Source organism: Lepisosteus oculatus, chromosome 25, assembly GCF_040954835.1.
Source record: "Lepisosteus oculatus isolate fLepOcu1 chromosome 25, fLepOcu1.hap2, whole genome shotgun sequence".
NCBI lineage: Eukaryota > Metazoa > Chordata > Actinopteri > Semionotiformes > Lepisosteidae > Lepisosteus > Lepisosteus oculatus.
Genome location: NC_090720.1, coordinates 6,236,799 through 6,260,174, shown reverse-complemented (window position 1 = coordinate 6,260,174; position 23,376 = coordinate 6,236,799). Strand labels below are relative to the sequence as shown.

Below are 23,376 nucleotides of genomic sequence, written 5' to 3'. Positions count from 1 at the left end.
TGAAGACCAGGGTTGAGAAGCCCAAATAAACTGACACCAGCAGTAAAGTGTTACTTTGCACTACCTTCTAAGAAAAACAAACTTTGATCTTTTTTTTTGTGTAATATTTTTACAACAAGGACTTTCCAGTGTACTGTGAACTACGGCATTTTACCTAACGTTTGCACCGTTACAGTACACTTTTTAAAATCCGAATTGCCCCAGATAAAGCATTTCGCGAAATAATGAAAGCACAAGAAATACGGACAAGACCATGTAGTGATTCGTACTGAGTACGTCACAATGTATGTATGACTACAGTGTCACAATTCTTTCCTTGCTCTATGTTCGCTCAAGAGCACAAATCAACCTTTCACCCTCACTCCTCGTGGCCACACCCTCACATTTTACGCAACTCCTAGTCTAGATTTATGCAACACGACACGCCCTCATACTCCCTAATATGGAATCAGTGCCCTTACGTCGCGTCGTGAGTGGCCAGAACAGATCGACTTGTGAATGCTGATTGGACTGTGGTATAGGAAGGGGGCGTGGTTAGTGCTCAGGGGCTGCTTGGAAGGCACGAGGGTTTGATTAAGCAAAGTGCAATGTTTGGAGTTGTGAACTTGCAATAAGGAAATTGTACACGGTTATTTTTTGAAAAAGACAAAATGAGCGGTCTGGACCTGGCTAAAATCGGAGTAAACCTGTTGAAGAATGCGGCAACGGGAGAGGTTTGTACAAATATCTTTAATCTTGCAGTATTCAAGTGATTGTTTACGTGATATAGAGTAAATGAGTTGTTCCATCATTGAAATTAGTGTTTTGTGTTTTCAGAGCAACAAATTATCGCCACCTTCACTCTAATTAACTTTAGTCGCATGAAAGTCATGTAAATTCTCCCGAGTTAGTCATATTTAAACAGCTAAACTAAAATACAGTCATTGTATAACGCTGGGTGACTGACAATTGCCCGGAGAGCCACAATCTAGTGGCGTGTAATGCGTCACCCTTACATTACCGGTTTCTAACCACTTGGATCAATATCTTTTGACTGTCGAAGCATTTGATTGGTTCATTAAGTATATAAATCGCCTGAAATGAAAATCCTAATACCCTTAGTTCTCAACGACCACAGTTAGTCGCTATATCTGGTTTGACAGAACCAATGAGCTTATTAAATTATTCAAAACATGCTTATATTTTACGTCGATACAAAACGGGTGGTTTTAAAGTATCCTAAGGTATCCAGACAGTCACATACAGAATAACATTTATATGTCATTGTTATGCTTTTTAATGTTTGGATATGTTAGACAGTAGGCCTGTAATGTAAAGCGAAGTGGCTGTTGCATTGTCATCCAGTGTGCATTGCACAGTTTGAATGTGGGGAAAAATAGGCAAAGATGCGTTTTAATTGTTGTCACAACACACAGGTTGTTGTCGGTGTGGGTTCTGCTCCCACACCAAACAAAGCCCAACGTAAAAGTGCTGGATCTCACCCGGGTGTCGTGTAACAGAAATGTCTCTCACGAAGCTTGCCAGTGGGCTTTGACGGTGGAGAGTAAACCCCAGTTAGCTACGAGCCCCGATCGGCAGTCCACTGTCGCAGTGACAGCTCAAGCTGTGGGTCAGTGGTTGGTCTGTCATCCTCTCCCAGATGGTGGAGCTGCAGGCCCTGTGGCAGGACCAGGCCGTCGTGCTGTTTTTCCTGCGGCGGTTCGGCTGTCAGATTTGCCGCTGGACGGCGGCGGAGATCAGCAAGCTGAAGGAGGACCTGAGTCAGAACCAGGTGGCTCTGGTGGGCATCGGGCCCGAGGAGACGGGACTCCAGGAGTTCAAGGAGGGAGGCTTCTTCAAGGGAGGTGAGACCCCCGGCCAGAAAACATATAAAACATATCATGCACAAAACAACCAAACTCTAGACTTATAGGGACTTACTTGTCTTTTTCATCAGTCCGAGAACAACTTAATATATGAAAAGGATCCAGAAAAGTCGTCTGTGACCTCAAGCACTCCATTAGCACTGCTGTTCTGTATGGCACACTTTAGATGCGTGCATAGACAAAAAATCAATTTGCAGTCTGCACTTAACATCGCACAATGGAAGAAAAACCTTTAGTGAAAAACATTGCGTGACTTTTTTGCTAGGAGGAGAGTGATGACATAATTTGACATGTGCACCTTCAACAGGCTCCACTGGGGCACTGCTCATAGCCGTGCAGTGTCCATATCACATGATGGTATTGCAGCACACTCTGGTGCTCGGTGCATTCCTAGGCCTTTAGAAACTCTAAAAACTAGAAATTTCTAATGCAGTAAAAGCTTGTCCAGAGAAATTCTTTAGTCATAGATCCAATGGAATATTTTAAACTCTTCCAGTTGCTATGTGATTACAACATGCCTTGTGTAACCTCTTTCACAATAAGGGAGAGAGGGTGGGTTCTGCTTAACTGTATATGGAAAAAAAAAAAGAAGTGTTAATTGGGCCAGCAGGGGGCGCTCACCCCGTGGTCCATGTGGGTCCTAATGCCCCAGTATAGTGATGGGGACACTAAACTGTAAATAAGCGCCGTCCTTCGGATGAGACATAAAACCGAGGTCCTGACTCTCTGTGGTCATTAAAAATCCCAGGGTGTTATTCGAAAAGAGTAGGGGTGTAACCCCGGCGTCCTGGCCAAATTTCCCATTGGCCCTTACCAATCATGGCCTCCTAATAATCCCCATCTATGAATTGGCTTCATTACTCTGCTCTCCTCCCCACTGATCGCTGATGTGTGGGGAGCGTTCTGGCGCACTATGGCTGCCGTCGCATCATCCAGGTGGGGCTGCACATTGGTGGTGGTGGAGGGGATCCTCATTACCTGTAAAGTGCTTTGAGTGGAGTGTCCAGAAAAGCGCTATATAAATGTAAGCAATTATTAAGCCAGTTTATAGATGGGGATTATTAGGAGGCCATGATTGGTAAGGGCCAATGGGAAATTTGGCCAGGACGCTGGGGTTACACCCCTACTCTTTTCGAGAAACACCCTGGGATTTTTAATGACCACAGAAAGTCAGGACCTCGGTTTGACATCTCATCCGAAGGATGGCGCCTTTTTACACTATAGTGTATATATGTATATATGTCAAGTATGAATATTGTTCCAACACAACTGAATGCGTTTGCTGCTATAAACACACCCAGGAGAAATTCCAGTATGAGTTGTGTGCACTGCACAGCAACTAGATACTCCACTGCATTGCTGCCTGCCCATGAGGTTCTGGTACTTAAAGTAAAAAAAGAAGCACAAATAAGCTGTTAAGTTTAAATTTGAGTTTCAGATAATATTTAAACTTAGTCAATATTGTTTTAATATCATATCAATCTTTGTCATACCTCTTTGTGATGATGATGATGATGGTATTAAATAATAATGCCCTGCAATTAAATGGTGCCTTTTCGTCCACAGATTTCCAAGAGTGCTTCATATATAGGTGGGGGGGGGCTGCTTTATCCACAACTGAGACAGGATTCACCTGGGTGATGCACAGCAGACATTTTGGGCCAGTATTCATGTTTCACAGCCCATTGGAGAGAGAAGAGAGAAATTGCTATGCCAGTTCAATTGCAGGGGGATTTTATGCAGACCAAAGTGGGATTCAGCCAGGACATTGGGGTTAATACCCCTAGTTGAACAAAGACTGTCATAGAATCTATAGTGCCATATCTCCTCTGACAGATGACACCTTGTACAGCAGAATACCCCCTTTCACCTTAAAGTGATGGTTTTGAAATTGAGTTTGGTGTGAGAGCTGGGGACTACGTATTGTGTCCTTCAGAAATTTCTAACATGCAGCTCTTTGACTCCTGTCTGTCTAGACCTGTACATTGATGAAAAGAAGCAGTGCTACAAGGACTTAGGCTTCAAAAGGTGAGTCCACTGACCTTTTCTTTTCAAACAGCAAAATGGACAGGGAGAGAAGGAAGCCCATTTTTGTCTGAACACATCAGGTCAGCAGGAAAGTAATTACTGTCCAGTCATTTTAAACCTTCGTCTAATTTCGTACTAATAACCAAAACCGTGACCGGATTGCATCCTGGATTTGCACTGAAATTCTGCAGCACCTTGCCAGAAATACTGTAGGAGGAGAAAGCAGGGTGTGTTTTGTGAGATGGAATACAGTGTCCATGCCACGTGCTGATATTACATCACATTCTGGTGCTCGGTGCATTCCTGTGCCTTTAGAAACCCCGTGTATTTCGAATACAGTAAAAGCTTTTCCAAGGAAGTCCGTTACTCATAGATGCTTTAGAATATTAGCTTCAGGTGATCTGAAGTGTGTGGTCCTGTTCCTCATCTGCCAGAAACCAGGCTTCTTGTGTGCAGAACCACCTCACTGGAGCTCCCCGTCGAAAATCATTTGAGACTCTGCCACTGTCGGCGTTTTAAAATCCACACGAAGACCGTCCTTTCTTCCTTTCTCTCTAGCTTTGAGCGTGTAAACTAGTTGTACTGTTCGTCGGTTTCATGTGCATTTCTCTTTTTGCCTCTTTGATGCGCTATGTAAAAAGCATAGACAAAACAACACCCAGAGATGAAATGACGTTTGTGCCGTTCAGCAGTTGCAGGCCTATAGAATGAATTCGCGCACACGGTAACAAGCGAGCTCCACGCTTCTGTCTTGCTCACAGGTACTCGGCTTTGAGCGTGGTGCCCGCGGCTTTGGGGAAGAAGGTGCGCGACGTCGTCACCAAGGTAACTCGGACAAGCCTGGTATCGCTGATCGCAGAGGGTCTGCTTCCAATTGAAGAAAGGTGCCAATTAGGCATCGGCTCAAATTCAGATTGAATGCTAAACAGCTGTCTCTGTGCATGTATTCATTGTAACGGGTATCGGATTTTTAAAATGCTGGTTTTGCATTCTGGAAGTGTCAGTCAGTTCTCATGCCGGATCTCCCCAGAGCCCTCAAGTGTCCCTTGACAAGGGGCCTGGCCTTTTGGTGTAGTAGGTGTGAGTCTTGCCTGGGCTGTGCAGGCTGGGTGTCTTGAGTCAGCTGAGAGACAGTGGTTCGCAGGTCAGTCCCTGACTGCTGATTTTACAGCTCACTGCCCTAATGAGTAACATGTCAAATACTTGGTGCTCATGGGGTTTTGCAGAAGGTATCCCTGGAGCATTTAAAATCAATGCAATGCAAGCTTCTTTTGATCAGCAACATGGTGCACTTTTCAGGGTTTTCAGAGGTCCCAGAGTTCTGTTTTTCACTTTGTCCAAACAGTAATTGACTATGATGTCACATATGAAAATGTTATGTGTACTGGATGTGTGATGGTGTGTCATCTCACACTGTTTAGAGGAGGCCTATAAAAACCCCAAACAGCCGTGCACTTTGCTGTTGCAGAAGGTTCGTATTACTATGGAAAGTGCAAATTAAAACAAAACAGGTGCTGCATAGAGCTCTGTTCTGCAGTGAGTGTGTGTTCCCCAGGGGCTAATCCAGGCCTGCTTTTCCTGAATAGAACAGAAAGCACTGCTCTTGCTGGTGGTTTGAGGGGTGCAGAGAGTATTCCACACTGACCTCGCTGGGTGTTATAGGAGCAGTACTGTGCTTCCTTTCCAGGCGAATGCCCAGGGGATCCAAGGGAACTTCAGCGGCGATCTCTTACAGAGTGGAGGCATGCTCATCGTAGGAAAAGGTAAAGTAAAAAGTCCTGCCACCTGTAGAGTTCTGTGTGAGTTCAGTCTGGCACAGGGGCCAGGTAACCAGGAGCTGATCGGTCCACGGTTGAGTGGTGACAGTGTAGCTCAATTAAAGTAAGGCATCACATGGTTCTGTGTATTATGATTCACAACTAATAAATGCTAAAAAAAAGACGCAATGTTTCAGCTGTGGAGTCTTCTTCAGGTGTGAAGGCTCACCTGAGCACAGCTCCACAGCCAAGATGTTGCATCTCTTTTCTTTTTCCTGTCAGCATGGAATAAACCTTTACCTGATCCTTTGCAGCCTGCACGTGCTGACACAGCTACCTTCTTGAACTTTTAATAATAATAAATTGCGTTTATACACCCGTACTGCTTTTTAATTCGTTCCCAAGAACCCTTTTGTATAGTGAAAATTTGTAAAACGAAAAACCTATTTCCATTATTTCTTATGGGGAACAATTGCAATCCCTTTCATACCCCAAAATTGTCACCCCTACTTTTACTTTATTCACCACAAATTAACAAAAAACAGCAATCATAACTAAGATTCATACTCTGGTTTGTGTTCTTAGTAATAAGAAACGCTGCTTACCTGGTCAGACATCATTAATGATACCTAAGTACGTTACTGTACTGTGCAGTAACCACAACACTTGCTTTTTGTGTAATTACGCACACCCTCACAGTTTTCATTTTCTGAACACCTCTAGGGTCCATGATGAAGTTAAACCACAAACATTCTTACCAAAAGTCATGGCACTCGCAATAGTGAACAGCACGCAGCGCAAGAGGCGGTGAACTGTATCACATGTCTCTCGTGCCACTCTGTAGGCTCTGGGCTAGCTCTCACCCACTGCACTTTGTGATACTGGGCAGCCTTTCTGCACCCACAGCCTCACTGTGTAACTGATCAGGAGAAGTAACTTACTTCACAAACTCAATGAAGGGGGGAATTGAAGGAGGCTAGATTGTGCAAGCCCGGAGCGGAACTCAGCCAGGATACAGGGGGTGCTCTTGCAGGCAATTTGGAGGACAGCTGTCCTCTGAAGTGTCCTTTTAGAGTTAAGGAAAGGCTTACGTTTGCATCTGTGCTGCTCAGACCTGGTTGAGCTATTGTGGTCACCATCGTAACGCAAACACCAGAGGGCAGCAGTGTATCAGGATTGTCCAGTTTCATCCTGAACTGTTGAGATGAGCTCTGCCCTTTGTAATCTTACATTTCGGACACTGGTTTAAGTGAGAAAAGGAAAACTTTTGCTGCTTTTTAAAAACTGTGCAAATATGAAGGTAAAGCATAGTAACAGCAGACATCATAACTCTGCGATTGAAAGACAATTTATTTTGCAGAATGGGTTAAATTTGTCTTTCTGTTTTAAAATTCTTGTCTGGGTATGAATTTTATCATCTAATTAGGGACACTTCCTTTTAGGGTGAATTGCTAACTTTATTGCTTGTTGCACTGCCTCAGGTGGAGAGAAAGTTCTGCTGCACTTTGTCCAGGACTCCCCAGGAGATTACGTGCCCCTGGAGACCATTGTCCAGACACTGGGCATCAAGGCCAGCGTGCAGCCTGGCCAGAGACCACAGGTGAGTGAGACAGACAGAGCTGCCCACACTAATTTATTTGGGAAACAAGAAGTTGGTTGAGGTGGTGGTGAATAATTCCTACAGGCAGATTATCTCCTATAGCAGTGGTGCCCATTCCCGGTCCTGGTGACCTATACACCAGCTGGAGTTTGTGCCCGCCGAGCCCTCCGTTACACAATCAAACCCTTTGTTGACTTAATAATAATGAGATCAATTTGAGCTGTTTGTTCTCAGCTCTTACACATGTGAATACGCAAATATTCAGTTGAAGCAACTTTTAAGATCAGGTAGAGCTTCACTGATCTGATGAAGGTGGGAGGAATTGAATACCAGGAGCTGTGTGAGAGGACCGGGATTGGGTACCATGGTCCTGTACCATGCTTGTGTTTTAAAAGCGACATGAAGAAGTTAAATTTTGCAAGGAGAGCATGAAGTGGCAGGTGGATCAAACACACCAAGTCCATCAGCTTCTCTTGTTCTTCATTTCTCATGGGTTGAACATCAGACAATTAAAGATTTACAAAAAAATCTAATTTAACAATCCAGCTAAGCACAAGAATTAATCGCTGGAGTAACCTGCCTTCTTCTGGAGTAATCTTCTGAGTGCCTTGATTGATTCTCCATTGACTGGTCCTCAAGTACCACAGTGTGTTTCTGATTTTCAGTCTCACATGTGTGCTCCATTTCCTAATTTTGAACTAATTATTCATATTGATTGGCTGTGTTTTTTTCCCTCCCCCCACACGTTTTTTAAAAGCTGGGGGCATACAGATGAATAGGAAATGTGCAGGACAGTGTGTCTCCTGGATTATAATCGACCATTCCGATTGGAATGCGACCATTGTGACCGTTCCTGCTGTAAATGATGTGTCCAGGATGGGTGTCGCTGACTGTGTTTGAAGGATTTTCTTTCAGGATGCAAGAATATACCAATCATGTCACAGGCACAGTGTTGGGAACAGTGTGCAAAATCACAAAAAAAAAAATCAGGATTATCAGAGTCAGTGCTAACTCAATACTGTCAAGGTTGAATAATCTCAGTAATTCCAAACTCTACACAGGAAAAACAAATCTGTAGTCCTTCGTCAGATATTGTATTGGATTCATAGGTTCTGTGACTTGGTGCCGAGGGCACTGCTTTGAAAATGGTTAAGATCATTGTGCCCATTCTAGAAAAACGTGTGAAACAACTTTAAGGGGGGTTAAAGTTACTCATCTTTGTGAATAGAATTTACAGCTGGGACTTGGACAACAGATTAACTTCACATAGTATAGACACAGTGACTGTGCTGTAGCTGACTCACATGGTAACCCCCTGTGGCACGCAGCTGCTTGTAAAACTGCGTCCTTTAAAGCTCATCCAGTCTTGAATTCCCCACTTTCTTTCCTCTTCCATCCAGCTGCACGTGGGGTTGGTCGGCTGTCCTGAATGGGGCGTTTGTTCGCAGAAGTCAAAGTTATCGCTGTGCTACTTGTACACCTGACCCCACGCTGGATACAACAACTGTAACTTCTTTGTCTTAACACGGATGACGGAAACGAGGAATAACTCGATTAATTTAAAAGGGGAGAAAATCTGGCAGAAAACATCTTCCAACAGGCACTGAGGGTTCTAGGTTAATTACGGCTCTGATGTTTCCCATGCTAGAGAACAGAGCAAAGTAACTTAACGCACTTCTGATGTACGTCTTTGTCGAATTGTGCTCCAGCCATCCCCTTAAGTATTCAACTGTTAATTGAAAGCAGGACCCACACTTGGGCAGTCCTGTGGCTCAGCGGTATTGCTGCCTCACAGCGCTGGGGCCCTGGGTTCAATTCCAGACCTGCGTGGAGTTTGTGTGTTCTCCCTGTGTTTTTTTGAGTTTCCTGCGTGTGCTCCCGTTTCCTCGCACAGTCCCAAAATATACTGGCAGGGTATTTGGCTTCTGGGAAAACTGGCCCTGGTGTGAGTGTGTTTGCGTCAGTATGCCCTGCGATGGACTGACGTCCCGTACAAGGTGTATCCCCTACTTTGGCCCGTTGCTGGCCAGAATGGGCTCGTGCTCCCCTGAGACCTTGAATTGGTTAGAAAATGGATGATCAGAACCTGCTAGTTGTCGTTTCAGGTTATATTATAGTACCTTGGTGTTAGTCAGGTTTCTGGTGCTGATCAAAGCACTGTTCAATGGAAGCTGTCATGGATTGCGGCAGTTAACATTGTTGCGAGTTTGCTCAGGGCAGGGATACAAAAAAAAAACAATTTTGGCTTTCTAGAAACCTGAGAAGAACATCCATTTGCAAAATCTAAATAACTGGGATAGGTAAGCACTTACGAAAATTCACTGCCCCTGTCATAGCAGTCTGGGAACAGTGAGGTTATGTCGCTGGCACCTCGCTGTCTACCTCTCTGCCAAAGTCTGATTCTCTACACCCTCCTGCAGGAAACAAGCAGGCTTAATTTATTAGGGTTTCTGTAGAATTTGCTAATTTCCTTCTTCCTCTGGTGTATTTTTAACATTAAGTTTTTTTTTTGGTGACCTTTTCATATTCTCCAGTTCGGTACTCTCGGATACGTCAGAAAGCAGAATGTACAGCACAGTGCAGACGTGCTTTCAGTCCTGCTGGGCTGTTTTGGATGTTTTGTTTGGGTGGGTGGGGTGGGGTTTGACCCATAAACTTCACGGTGACACAATTGTGTGTCTCTGAGAGGCTCTTCCAAGAAAAATAATCCAAGAGAAAATAGTTAAATTCTAAAGGGAGCTGGAGTTGAGATGTGTTCCTCTCTGGAGTTCAGGCCTCTGCAAGAGCTGCTCTGTTCAGTTGCTTCCTGCAGCTTAAGAGAGAACTAAATTGTACTTCTGAATCATGGCGGATGCCAAGCAGCATCTTTAACACATGTTATAGGACCATAATAAGATTGAAAAGATACCAAGAAGAGGAGTCTGTTTGATCGAGCTTGTTTGGTTGCCAGAAGATCATGGATCAGAGGGTCTTATCCAGTCATGGATAATCTGCAGCCTTTGGTAAAGGCGTGTTCCCTGTTCTCAGTCTTAAGCACACTTTTCCTTTGTCTCCACTTATGTCCTCAGGTTCATATTTTTGCTGTCGATTATGAAGAAATCTGTTGGGTGGAATCTGTCTTATATAAACGACAAGGCAGCCTCGGTATAAAGTTAGTTGGCATTTTGGGAGAATGTTTTAAACATGGCTTTTGTGCTCTGTTGTAGATTGACTCGTAGAGAACGTTATTGATGCCCTGTCTGTCAGTCAGGCTTGTCTACACCTTGCTGGCTGCGAGGCTCTTACATTGCGCTCTCTTGTGTAAGAAAGGTGGTTTTTGGTGGAAAAACTTCAGTTTTTGAATTTGTGTGCGTCGCAGCAATTCAGCCTGTCTGCCGGGATGAAAACTCGATCATATCGGAGTTATCGTGCCGGCTCTCGCCAAGCATTTTCGGACAATTTGATCAGTTTGACTTCCTTTTTTTTTGTTTGCAAAGACAGCAGGTCTCCTTAGCAGCTCCACCCCCTCCCTTGGGGTAATTTTTGAAGTGGCCAGCAGGTAATTTTAGTCACAATTAAAATAGGTGGCAAGGGAACTCGAATAATAACACACAGCGACCCCTCCACACACACACACACCATCGGTAGCTGCCTCTGCCCGCCCGCCCCCCCCACCCTCCAGAGCGCAGGCCCAGCCAGTGCCCAGCCGCTCTGTAAACAAGGTGTCGCTCAAGCAGCTGTTATCGGAGGTGTGGATCTGGGGTGGAAATCATAAACTTCTCCCTGACGGATCTGCCTCAGTCACCAGGCTTCGCCAACAATGATGGGGCCTTTGAGATCGGGGGGGGACTGTTGTTCTCTTTTTCCCTCAGGAAGGAAGGACATGTCCAGATCTGCAGAGCTGCTCCACTGTGCTCATTATTTTGTCGGCAGATATTTCAACAGGATAGACTGCATGCTGCTCAGTCCCACCCCACCCCCCCCGCCACACACACACTTACCCCCTCCAATCTGAGCCAGCCCAGCGCAGATGGGACTGTCACTTGCTCATGTGTTCATTTTATTTTCACCTGACTTTAGTGGGATCCGTCTTTAAACCAGCTCATTTGTAAGGGCGGGCCCGAAGACATTAAACATAGCTTGGGTTTCTTTTGCATTGTGTGGGGCTCTTATTTCACAATCCCAGTTTTCCACCATTAACCAGACAGCGATTCCAAGAAGGAGTCTGGGACAGTATAAATACAAAACGGTTATCTGCCTTTTGGGAACAAATGGAGCAATACTCCTCTTTTGTAACTATTCAAATGCAAACTAAATGGATGCCCCCCCACACACACACATTGCACTCTCAATGGTTTTTAAATTTAAACAGCCTGCAGATTAGTTAAAAATGTGCGTCCCCCTCTTTGTCCCCTCTCCCTCACAGGTGTTTCCCTGCCAGGGCTTTTACATTTCTCCCTCCTTTCCAGTCGCAGCGCCCTCGGGAGGAATCCCAGAGAAGCGCGCTGCCTGCCCTCCCTCCGCCCTGGTTGTCCTCAAATCCCCTCTCTCGTCTCCCGCTGTCTGTGGGCAGTCACACCTGATCAAAGACCCGCTGTTCCCTGACGGAGCAGGGGAGCGAGGATTAGTCCTGACATCCTCGAAATCGCCGTTTAAGGGCGACGGCGCACGCTGCTCTGCGGGGAGCGTGTAATTGGGCTGTCAGACCTGCGGAGGCCAACCAGCCGAGCAGAAACACACCCGGCTTAATGAGCTCGTTATCTCCCCTTCCAGGGAGAGAGGGGGAGGCAAGGCTGGCTTGGGGGACCTGGGAGCACAGAGAACTGGTGTTGAGTAGCAGTTACAGACGGGTGGCTAGGAGGCAGTGTTGGGTTATTGGCAGAGACCCAGGAAACGCCGTGGGGCGAGAACGATCAATTAGGTACGAGGGACTGGCAAGGGCAGTTATTTTCAATCCTCACCGCACAAAACAGGAGTAATCAGAGGTGTTCAAAACCAATTTTGTGATTCTGATTTCACCCGGTTTTCATTTTTTTGTGTGTGTTCTGTTTGAATCATGTCCTTCCAGTGCAACGACGAGGTGTGCACGAGATAAAGTCGCTGGGAAGTCCAAAGGACTCTGGGAAGCGGACGCCACATTCCGGAGTTTTCCTTGGAAGCACTGCAAGGCTGGGCAGCCCTCATCTCGGTTGGAAGGAAGGGTCTGTACTCCCCCCTGACAACACGGCCTTTGAGTTAGTGGTGTTCATGATTTTACAGTCACTTTTGGGTTTATCCGTTTAATTGTTTATTACAATTATGTTGAACTTAAGTGACACCCTAATTGAGTTGTTAAAAGAATTAACTTATTACCACTTTTTCCATGTGCATGAACCTCATTTGCTTCTGTTTTGATGTAGGTCTGAGAAATACAGGGCAAATATAAATAAAAGATGTTTTTGAGTAACAGATTCAGTTAATGATAAGGTTGGGGGTCTAGTACATTTCTGTAAAGGTGTCTTCTGGATTCATATAGATACAGCTCAAAGGGATGGTATACAGATGTCCTGCTTTCACTCTCTGGGACTGAACAACTTGATAGATTGCAGAATTCATACACTTAAGTCACCAGCTATAATCCTCACAAGCCACTTTATTTTCTTGTGAGGAGTGGTCCTTTTTGATGCACCCCCAAAAACTGTTCTTTGCACTTCCTGAGGTCTTGCGTAGTCAAATACCAGAGGTCTGGTGACAGGCGGCGCATATGTCCCTCTCAGAGTGTTTCAGTGTTTTAAATCTCATGTATTGTTTCAGATGCCATTGGGTGAAACAGACTTCTGCCTAACCTTTATAGTGCTTACCTAGGAAAGGTCTGGAATTATTTGGTACAGGCTGATCTTACTGAGAAGGATTATGAAATTATTTTTATGTTTTATAAACTTGTACATGTTAAGCTTGCATATGTCATCTTATTAAAACAGTTAGAACTTTTGACTACTGTGTATTTGAATTTCAATGCGTTACTGATAATGTACATGAACGATGCTTCATCAGGCTAAATTTTGAGAAGATTTCAATATGATGTATTCCATGTTTGCAGAAGAGTAGTAAGGAGGCCTCCACAGTCTGTATTGGAAGGTTGCAGGCTTGGGATCCTGCTGTAGACAATGCTGTTATCACTTTAAATCAGGTACTTTACCCCTTTTGATCTAGCAACTACTAGTATGATGGGATGTGTGCATTTGGAAGATAAAAATGAACAGCCCCTACCAATACTCTATGCAGTTCATTGGGGACATGCTCTTTAAAAATGTTAGAGAAGACGAGTAAGCACAATTTTTGTGACACTTTGAGGAAGTGTTATTGGTGATGTTCATGAAATATATGGAGTGCAGGGATGGCCAAGCATGGCCCCAGATGGCTGATGTCTTTGCTGTCTTTCCAGTTCAGCCCTGAATAAGATAAATCCCTCAAACTACTGGGCTTAATTGGATTTATGAGCTTCATGCAGCTCTTCAGGTGCTGCTGCTTTAAAGAGACTTAGAGCAACCTGCAGACACGCCAGCCAGGACCAGGATGAGACACCCCTTGTACAGAGTAATGACTTAATATCCTTCTAAAATACTTTTATCATGCTTGTCTATCTAGGAAGACGACAGTACATAATGCATCTGCAGTTAATTACATCCTTTGTGAGAGAAATGTGTTCTGGAGTAAGAGCACAGGTTTTTGTGTACAAAGTTCAATAAATGACAAGTCAAATAAATGTACACCACTCTTGGTCCCATGCATACAAGTGCATTTTTTGCATGCTGGCTGGAACATGGAGACCCACTTCCACACACAGATGCTCTTGTGTTGCTCTGTGAATAACAATCAGTGTGTTGAATGTCCTTGAAAGCTCCCATAGAGTCACTACACGCAAACCACAGAAGAGAAACGCAAGCCAGATCATTCTGTTTTTAATGGATGGAGTTGTTTGTCTTTAATCGCAGAGCACATGGTACACAGCGGTTAAATAGCAAAAGCTGATTTGTCAAAGCAGTTTTTACATAATCTCATTAAAAACTACCTAATAGAAACCAGAAATTGATAACGAGTCTTCTAATTATATGATTATCACAATGGCACAGAGTCGTAAGAAAAGAGAAATCCATTTTTTTGTTGTTTTCTTGTAAACAGTCCATGGGCAGAGCTCCTGGAGGCGTTGAGTAATAATAAAAGGAATTTCTGACTCGCTCAAGCTCTCTTTTTATTACAAGAAGGCAATTTCGTGGAAGGCTGCTTCCCCGGGCTCAAGGGGATGTCTCTCGATCACAAGTCGCTGCTGTGTCTCCCTGTTCTCGGTCTCCTGAAGTGGGATCAGAGGGCCAAGTAAACAACAGTGGCAAGAACTGTGGCTGCTGTCCCAGAGGGCCTTGGTTTTGACCAGACTCCCCTTTTGTTTGGAATTTTACTTATTTTAATTATTTTTGGCTTAGTTTACTGCCTCTTAACTCTTTTGCTTAAAAAAAAAAAGCCAATGCATTCGTTGGTCATGAAAGGGGAGCTGCAGTCCGAATTTCCCAGACTGGTTATTAAACCTTGACGACAAAATGAATTCATTGGCATTATAGAAAAAATTGTGCAAATTTTGAATAAAGGACAGAATCGTGAACTTTGTGAGAGTGTTGTGAGATACCATGTGGCCGCAAAGCGTAAGGGAAAAGCGAGAGTTCTCACGACTTGCGATGTGATGCAGCCCTTCGTGCTCACTAGTCACTGTAATGTGATTGTATGAGCAACTTAAGTACAGGTTGTGCAGCAAATATTTCACCACAGAAAGTTGTTCGACGTGATCTGCATGCAGAGTTAAGAAGTAAGTTCCATTTATCTGCAAAATTGTGTCGGAAATGAGAATATTTTTTATTGGATTAAAAGAGATGTATTCACAACCCTGCTTGTTAAAATTGTAATGGGGCCACATCACCACCAGAAATTTTGTTGCCTCGTTCTGAATTACAGAACATGGCACTGTGCATATCTGCAAATTTCATCTAATTTGTGATGTAGATTGATTACTTTTATTGTGATTGAAGTGCACTCATCAATGCTGATTTTCCTAACCCAGAAATATAATAGCGTTGCAGTTCCCCTTTAACGGATGGGAGTGGGGGCAGGGGTTGTCAGCTGTCATGCGGTGAAGGGGGAGTGGCAGATCGCCCTCCAGTTTAACCTGCTCTCGAACCCTGAACTGCAGAGCTGAGGCGTGGATACGGCGGATATATTGGCTGAGGTCGCGCAGCCCTGTGCCATCCGGGAGCACACAGACAAGAAAACATGTCTTGACCATCGCCTTAGCCGACTGACCCTGGTGCCGAAGGACATGTTCATAATTAAGAGGAGCTGGAACAAAGGCAGTGTAAACACCAGACTGAGCCCGCCTTGGCTGGGCCACACTGCCTCCTGGACACAGGAAACAGCATCACAGCCCCTGACTCTCCTTTAGCATTACTGAGCGCCTCAGAGGAATCTCTGCCCAGAGATAACACTGTCATTATTAGTCAGTACAAAGTATTCACATTCATGTTTACTGTACAGGTCGTTAAGACCTCAACTGGAGGGAAAGAGAAGGTGTAGAGAAAACAGGCTCTGCTCAGACGTGCAGCTGTTCTGGAGATCGGACTGGGCTGGAGCTATGAAGATCAACCCTCATGTCCAAATGGTTCGCCCACGGCCACAAAGCCAGGTTAAAACACGTTTCTCCCTTTCATTTAGAACTTCTGTCGTTCAATGCTGTTGGTTGCGGAAAATCGCTGATGTACATAAAACAGATCCCACAAGATTTACTTTGTTTGCGCTTTAGGGACAGGGCAGCATGCACGAAACTTAGCATCACCTCAGCTAAACGTAAGACATACAGTATTAAAATAGCTTAGCTAATGGTAGTACCTTCCATGGTGTTTTTAAAAGTACATCGCGACATTTGCATCAAGTTTTTGGCTTATTGTCTAAACATGATCACTGTGTTTTCTGTAATGCTTTTAAAGACTTGTCATGATTTCAGTTCCTTCTGGTTGAGGCTATGCTGCCCTGAACAAAACAAGGTTATTTACTCCCCATAATGCCTTATTGTTCTCCAGAGCAACTAGTCAGGCTACTAGTACAAAACAGCAATGCCCTGCATGAGCCTCAGGGACAGATAAAGCAGCAGGAAGAGTGAGAAGGAAAAAAAACAAATAAAGGATGTGAAAGGAGAGAGTGTGTATGCAGGTCTATACATTCAGTGAGCTGAAGTCGCTGCAAGGAGAGATAACAGTCTATTACCAAGGCCTGAGCCTTTCTGCAGTTTGCAGTTTCTGTACCGAGATCGCAGCCCCTGATCTAGAGACTGAATAAAAAGCAATAAACATAGTTAAAAGGTTAGCTGCAGAGGTTCTGAGACTGGAACGGCAAAGAGTGTAAAAAAAAGTCAGCTGACTAGAGTAGAATTGACTGGACTCTTATATGCTAAAAACACCTGGCCGTTTCTGCTCATATAGATCATTATATGAAACCAATTTGCTATACTGTCAAATACATAATGTCTATACAGTCAAAGAAATGCAGTGCTCCTGTGAAATTCTGTTATTTTAATCAGAAGTGCATTAGAATGAAATAACTATGCTTTTGTCTTTTGTCTGATACTTTTATCTGTATATCCTTATATTGATTTCTTGAAACTGCTTAACCACCCAAGACTTATTCATTGGTAAGCTCTTCAGGCTCAGTGTTTCTCAGGGTGGTAATATTGCTCCCAATGACAGCAGTATCTCGACTGCCTGCCCTGATCTGCTCAGATCTGCTCTCACAAGCTCAGCAAGGCTAGACCAGGTCAGGCCTGGGATGGAAGGCCTCTCAGGAAATAAAAGGTGCTGCTGTAAGTTAAACAAGCGCTGTATAATTGCAATTAATTCTTAATTATTATTTTTTTTAATTCCGCGTAATGTTCTGCAGGCGTCTAAATTAAATGTCTCCTACCGCTTGTCCGCCCAGTCTCACATTTTCTCAAAATCTTGAATTTTTTATGCTGCTTCTATCATGCTTGCTAATCCTCCTAGTTTAGTACCATCTGCAAGCTTGACTATCTCAATAACTATATCAGAATGTAGACTGTGGTGGGCCTAATAAAAGTTCCTCTGATATATCATTAATTTCATCTCCCCAATTTGAGCATTCAGCCATTTCTCTGTTTTCTGTTCACAATTCAAATACACCATCTCTCTTTAATGCCTACCACCTGCAATTCAAGAATGAACCTTTAATGGCGGCCTTTATTAAAAGCCTTCTGAAAATCTGAAGAGGCCATATGCTTTATCATTGTTACCATTACTTGTTAGGAGAATTCTATGAAATTTAAGTAAAACCTATCTCTCCTAAATCCATGCTGACCACCCTCTATGATCACATTGTCAATCAGATCATCCAGTAATTTACTTCTTATGGTCACATCCATAACCTTACATGTAAAGGAACTGAGTCTTGCTGAAATATAAGAACCTGGTTTGAGATGTTAATGAATTATTACAGACATGTAAGGATAAACAGTTGGGGCTTCCTCTTTGCCAAACAAAATGGAATGCTGTTGACTTATGGTCAGAAGTATTTCAGAAGCCAAAGAAATGTTTCAAATGCTTTGCCTCAGTGTTGTCCAGGTTTTCGCAGCTGGAGCAGTAGAGCTGTGTAAACCTGCTGTACTCAAAGCAGCAGATGGGTGCTGCTGTCAAAAGAGCACACTTCTGACACCACGCTGCAGTCGGGTCGTGGGAGTGGGAACAGGGCAGCAGCAGCTACAGAACATTAAACTGAACTCCAGGCGTTTACTGCTGTGTTGGGGGGAGGGAGGCCTTTGGAGGCCTAACGTCTTTGATCCAAACCCAAACGTCAGTCATGAATCTTGTGGAGTGAACATGCTGTCTATCATTGTGCAGCAGGATTCACCAGGCAGTGGATTGTTCAGCCACAAATAGGCTAGATTAGCTGGGACTAGACTGTCGTGAGACTGGCTAGTTTTACCTTCCTGGTGATGAGATGCTACAGTGGTGATCCTGCTCCATATGGGAGGAACTGTAGACTAGGTGTTTGCTGTCTGTGCTGGGCTGAGGATGTGAAGTGTATGAAGCTGCGTTCAGTGGGATCATTGGTTTTATTACAGAATCCCCCCCCCCTAAAAAGTACACGGTCAGCTACCAACTGCTGCGGAAAAGAAACGGCGAAAAGGCTGTCTCAGACTCCAAAGACACTTGTCGTGTACAGAGCTGACTGAGCCGGTACTGCTCGGCTGCTGTGAAACAGCACCGCCCGTAAGATTTTCTGTGAGGTTAGGCCACGGAATTGGGACAGCGGAGCCGTCTAGCCGTGACCAGGTGCTGAACGCCTAGGCGGCTGGTGCAGAGAGAGATCGTTTAATTCAGCGCAGTGTAAACTCCGGAAGGACCCTGCGGGGTTTATCGAGTGAGGAGAGGGACGCGTCTCTGTAAACACGCTGTTCTGATTACACGATTGCCGGTTATTTTTAGTGAGACTTCCTTCCCGTGCTGACAGCCAGTCTTGTTTTGTCAGGTGGGATGAGAACTGAGAGCTGGCAGCCCGTTCTGAAATTGCACTGCCTAAGTACTGCTGTTCGAGCCCAGTCTGATAGCAATCACCATCAGATTCTGTGGGGAGCTTAGTAAAACACATTACTGATTTGGAATATCCCAGTCTTGGTGCAGGAGAGCCATAGTCTTTGCAGTTTCATTCGTAAACTTAGATGATCAGTGAGTAGAGATCTGGAAGCATGCTGAGTTCCTCTAATTAAACAATTAATTGGTCCAGTTAAGTCCATTCCAAATACACTAAAAAAACACCAGCTCTCCAAGGCCGGTACTGGACACCTCTGACTTAACCAGTGACCAAAAGATCAAAAGCAATTTAACACGCATCGAAGGAAAAACTAAAGCTATCAGCCAAAGTCTGAGCTGCCATTTTAAAGATGAAAAGCATAATTACTTTGGAGTTACAAATGTGCTGCACATCTTATTATTGTATATACTGTACATATAATGTTATTTTTTTCATTTGTATTCATCCGGTTGGAAAAAGGTTGGCTCTTGCCATAGAGGTGTCCAGATGGCTGGACAGACAGTTTTCATATTCTGCGACAGAGGCTGGGGAGGTCAGGCCTTCAACTTGCATGGGGCAGTTTCCACATACAGTTGGAGACAGACAGAAGTGGGAATTGGCCTGGCGGCCCTGAAGGGACCAGAGCAATGTCGAGTCACACAAAGCAGCCAAGTCTGATAATGCTGACAGAAAATGTGGGTCTTTCACCCTTTTAATTAATGGGAAGCTTTGAGGAGAAAATGCACCTCTTCTGAAAATATGTGCTTTGCAAAATATATAAATAGCGCTGTTTTTTAAATATTCAGAGCCTTACACAATCCAGGCCTACATAATAAAGAGTGTTGAGTGGCTGATAAAAGGCCCATCAACATCCTTCAGATCCCATGGGTCTGCGTGTTGCATGTCAGCTGAACACTTGGCATTTAAAAGCAATGAGCCAGTATGCCTTTGGAATATATTAGGGCTTGTGGAAATACGTTCCTTTAAAAAATTGCCTGAATGTTTTTTTTTTGTGACCATAATAGCTTGGAAATATGATTACGGAAGGAAACCTCTTTCATTTGCTTCCCATTGTGACACTTGGTTGTCAGTTCGAATAGCACTTCAGCAGGGATAAGGACAGGCAGTTCAGAAGAATGACAGAGAAGAGACAGAGATTCGGAACTGACATTCGGAAATTGGCACAAAGCAAGCCACGAGGAACACAGTGCAATCCTAGGATTGGTATCCTTACAGCATATCTAGAACAGAATGGCTCATCAAAACATACACAGCAGAAGGCTCTGGAAGGAAATGTCTCCAATGCACTGACAACCCCTCCAGACTTAGTTTAATACTTTTTCATATACAGTATGTGAATTTATCCATAATGCTATGAAGTAATAATCATAATACATTTGATATTAATATTGAGAAGCCCTTAGCACTCTATCTTAGTTACAATTTAAGTATTTAGTACATAAGTAGATGCCACAGTTTTTTCTTACTTTATATACAGATACATTTAAAATGCAAGACTATGCTAGTTGAAAAGAAAAAAGCAGAGCACTGTGGCTTATTCTTCACAGTGTTTAAAACACGGCGAAGCATCTTTGGCTGCTTGAATTTGGAGTAAATTAACGTTTTGTAATGCTAGACCAGAGGTTTCTAATTTTGGTTCTGGAGGGTTAGTGAGTCTGCAGGCTGTCTAGGTTTCTTTAAAGCAGCCAAGCCTGTACAGCTGGGAAAAACTGTTAAATTAGTCCAAATAAGCGAGTAATAAGATCATTTAGGTCATTAAGAGCTGAACACAGTGACCCTCCGGGACTGGAACTGATCAGTAGACCTGCCTGATTTGCAATGGGTATAAATGTATCTTAAAGACAATCAATGCAGACGTCCTCTCTTAAAACAGAATGAAACACAGTACCTGGTTACTGAGGAAACACTACTAGAATAATACAATCCTCAATCTAGCTCTGGGGAAAATGGGATTTAGACAGGAAGTAAAATTGTGTTTTTCTTGTTAGCCGCGCTCTGTAAATAACTCCATATAAAATGAATCAAAAAATAAAATACCAGTGATAATTTATAAAGGACACTCTGGAATTAATTAAAATGTAATGCTACAATATATTATTCTGTATCTATAACAGTACTGTAGTTTCAGGTGTACGTTTCTTGGCATACTTGACTTTGTCAGAAAAGGCAGTGACAGCACTACAAGCCACCTGGTTAAATTTGAGTTTTAAAAAGCAGAAAATAATTCAACAGTCTTTCAGTCTTGCGTCTTGCATTCGATGCAGCCAGCAATCACTCTTATTATCCTATATGCTACACACTGGGTACTAAACAACCATCTGGAAAAACCCAGAGTCCTTTCCAGGCCTGTTTTTTAAATCAAATGCTTTTCCTAATTGTTTCATATCCTGTAGTGCGTATCCATTGGAAATCCCTAATGTTTATTTAAGCTTTTTCTTTGTTCCGATCAGGATTTTTGTTTGCAGTGCTGATTAACTAAACATTGTAGGACATTGATTTTTTTTCCCTGGGCTGCGGGCAGAACTAGAGAAAATGAGGCTATGGGGGATTATGGAAGTGTCGCACAGAGCTTTGCCAATGGGGATCAAAGCATTGTGCAACACCAATAATCCTCCCCACCACACCCCTTTCCATCACCTTCGGAGAGCTCCTTTCCAGGATCTTACCACAGACTAAGAGATGCTGTCAAATGAAATATTTTGAAGGGTGTTAGTCTGTACTTGTTAGGCATCCTATATTGAGTGTTTCTGGTTGATATGAGTGTAAAAAATGTGTTATAATTCTGGCAAACCAAAACAACAGCAGCCTTAAGTAGCCTTGCACAATGACTCCAAATACAAGATAGGCAAGTACATTTTTGTGTATGCATGGGCTTCATATATCTCATCTACTGTATATTGCACCAAACGGCAAGATTTTAGGTTGTTTAGTTTTACTGCAACTACTAGTATATATCCTAAGTAATTGTAGATCGCTCCTGCATTTCTGTACCTGTTTCCTGTTATGACAATCAGTCAGACTGCATCGAAGCCGCCACTCTGATGAGCAGGCGGGACACAAACTGTATGGTCAGGCACGAGATTGTCGCCCCAGTCGGTAAGCAATAGCCTGAGGCACCCAGAGAAAAGACCCCCCCAGCTACCAGACTCGGCATTTGACCTCAGGGTCCATGGGACTGCCCTTTTGACAGTGGAACGCCTCTGAGAACGCCCCGAAATTCTGGAGAGAGCCCATCACTCTGTGGAGGGAGAGAGAGAGAGAGAGGCGAGGTGACCGCTACAAGATGGAGGTAGGAATAAATTACACTCGCAAAGTGTGGGAAGTGGAATGGAGAGAGGGAGACAGAGAAACCAGAAGGGAGAAGGCCAGGGGGACTACTGTAATAGGCAGGAGAGGTTCTTCGGGAACGTTTTTTCCTTTTATTAAAGCCCTACCTGAGCTTTGATTACCCTCTAGGGTCATTTTGTATCTGTAACTCCAGGGCATCAGAATACCGTCAGTACATATTGTACTGCTAGAAAAGTAAACTAAGACAGAAACCTGTTTGTTCTGACCCATGGCCATCTGGTTTCTGAAGGATTTGTGTGAAGAATCCTTCCTTTACTTATAGTTAAGGAAAAAATGTGTTTTCAGTATTGATTTTTTTTACTATTTTAACCTGCTTTTGGGGTAATTCTCCTTAATTCCCACTTAAATACACCAAAATGCTGTAATTATCCAGAATAAATCAAGATGCTTTACGTTTGGCATTACAGCTTCTGGAGTGTTTTGCCTAGTCAGCCTCTTAAACACTGTTTCCAGGTGATGCTGATCACCAATTCAAAGCCTGTTTAAGAGCCAGAGCCAGTGTACATGGGGATAGATCTGGAAAGGAGTGTATTTATTTTTGAAAGTTGTTAAACGAGACCAGTCTTGACAATATACTTTTTCTAGAATGTATATGTATGCAGTGTGCAACAATCACAACAACAATATTTAGAATAATTCTGTCTCAAGTAAAAAAAGTCCTGTACTTGGAGAGCAATGTTTTCCTAAAACTGGACTGATTGGGTATTGCATTTTAAAAGAAAGCATGTAGTTTTAAAAGCAGGTGTGTGCTCATGGGAGGACTGGAGTTAGACAGACCTACCAAAAGGGTTAAAACACCCATTGTCAAGTATAGTAACTTACCTGTACTCTAGGGGGCTGTGTGAGTCTGTCTTGATGGACTGACTTGCGTATTCAGGCCTGTATGAGCCGCACCATACCTGAGGACAAAAGAGAATAAGAGTTTTAACTGCACGCAACTGTAAAAAAGCCCACATCCTCCTGCATTTTGGTAATACATTGATGAAAAAGCCAGGCAGGTAAAAATTATGATGGTCCAGTTGATAATAAAAAAGTTTGTTTTGCACACAATTGCTGGTTTAAATCATGACTGACTCTGCTGCTTTCACACTTTGTTACCTTGAACAGGATATTAAACAGGATGAGATTTAAATCCAAGTGCCTATTGTGTCATTTGAGGATTATGAACTCAAATTTA

At 43.5% G+C, this 23,376-nt stretch overlaps 2 protein-coding genes across 7 annotated transcripts in view; one reads left to right on the top strand and one right to left on the bottom strand.

Annotated features, from left to right (window-relative positions):
* The first annotated feature begins 538 nt into the window (after positions 1-538).
* On the top strand, positions 539-13,202 carry prxl2b (peroxiredoxin like 2B). Its single transcript, XM_006641944.3, has 7 exons — positions 539-713; positions 1,640-1,844; positions 3,842-3,893; positions 4,655-4,718; positions 5,581-5,656; positions 7,132-7,250; positions 12,298-13,202. Exons 1-7 carry the CDS (start codon positions 651-653, stop codon positions 12,322-12,324), a joined length of 606 nt encoding a protein of 201 aa, XP_006642007.1. The 5' UTR covers positions 539-650; the 3' UTR covers positions 12,325-13,202.
* Positions 13,203-14,162: 960 nt separating this feature from the next.
* The window catches only part of mmel1 (membrane metallo-endopeptidase-like 1), a 42,777-nt gene continuing 33,563 nt past the window's right edge, over positions 14,163-23,376 (bottom strand). For all 6 annotated transcript variants that reach the window (XM_015337114.2, XM_015337116.2, XM_015337117.2 and 3 more), the window contains exons 22-23: positions 23,022-23,098; positions 14,163-22,089 (exon numbers count right to left, since the gene is read on the bottom strand). In XM_015337114.2, the coding sequence (XP_015192600.1) occupies positions 21,990-22,089; positions 23,022-23,098 (177 nt within the window). In that variant the 3' untranslated portion in view covers positions 14,163-21,989. The remainder of the gene's footprint in view (positions 22,090-23,021; positions 23,099-23,376) is intronic.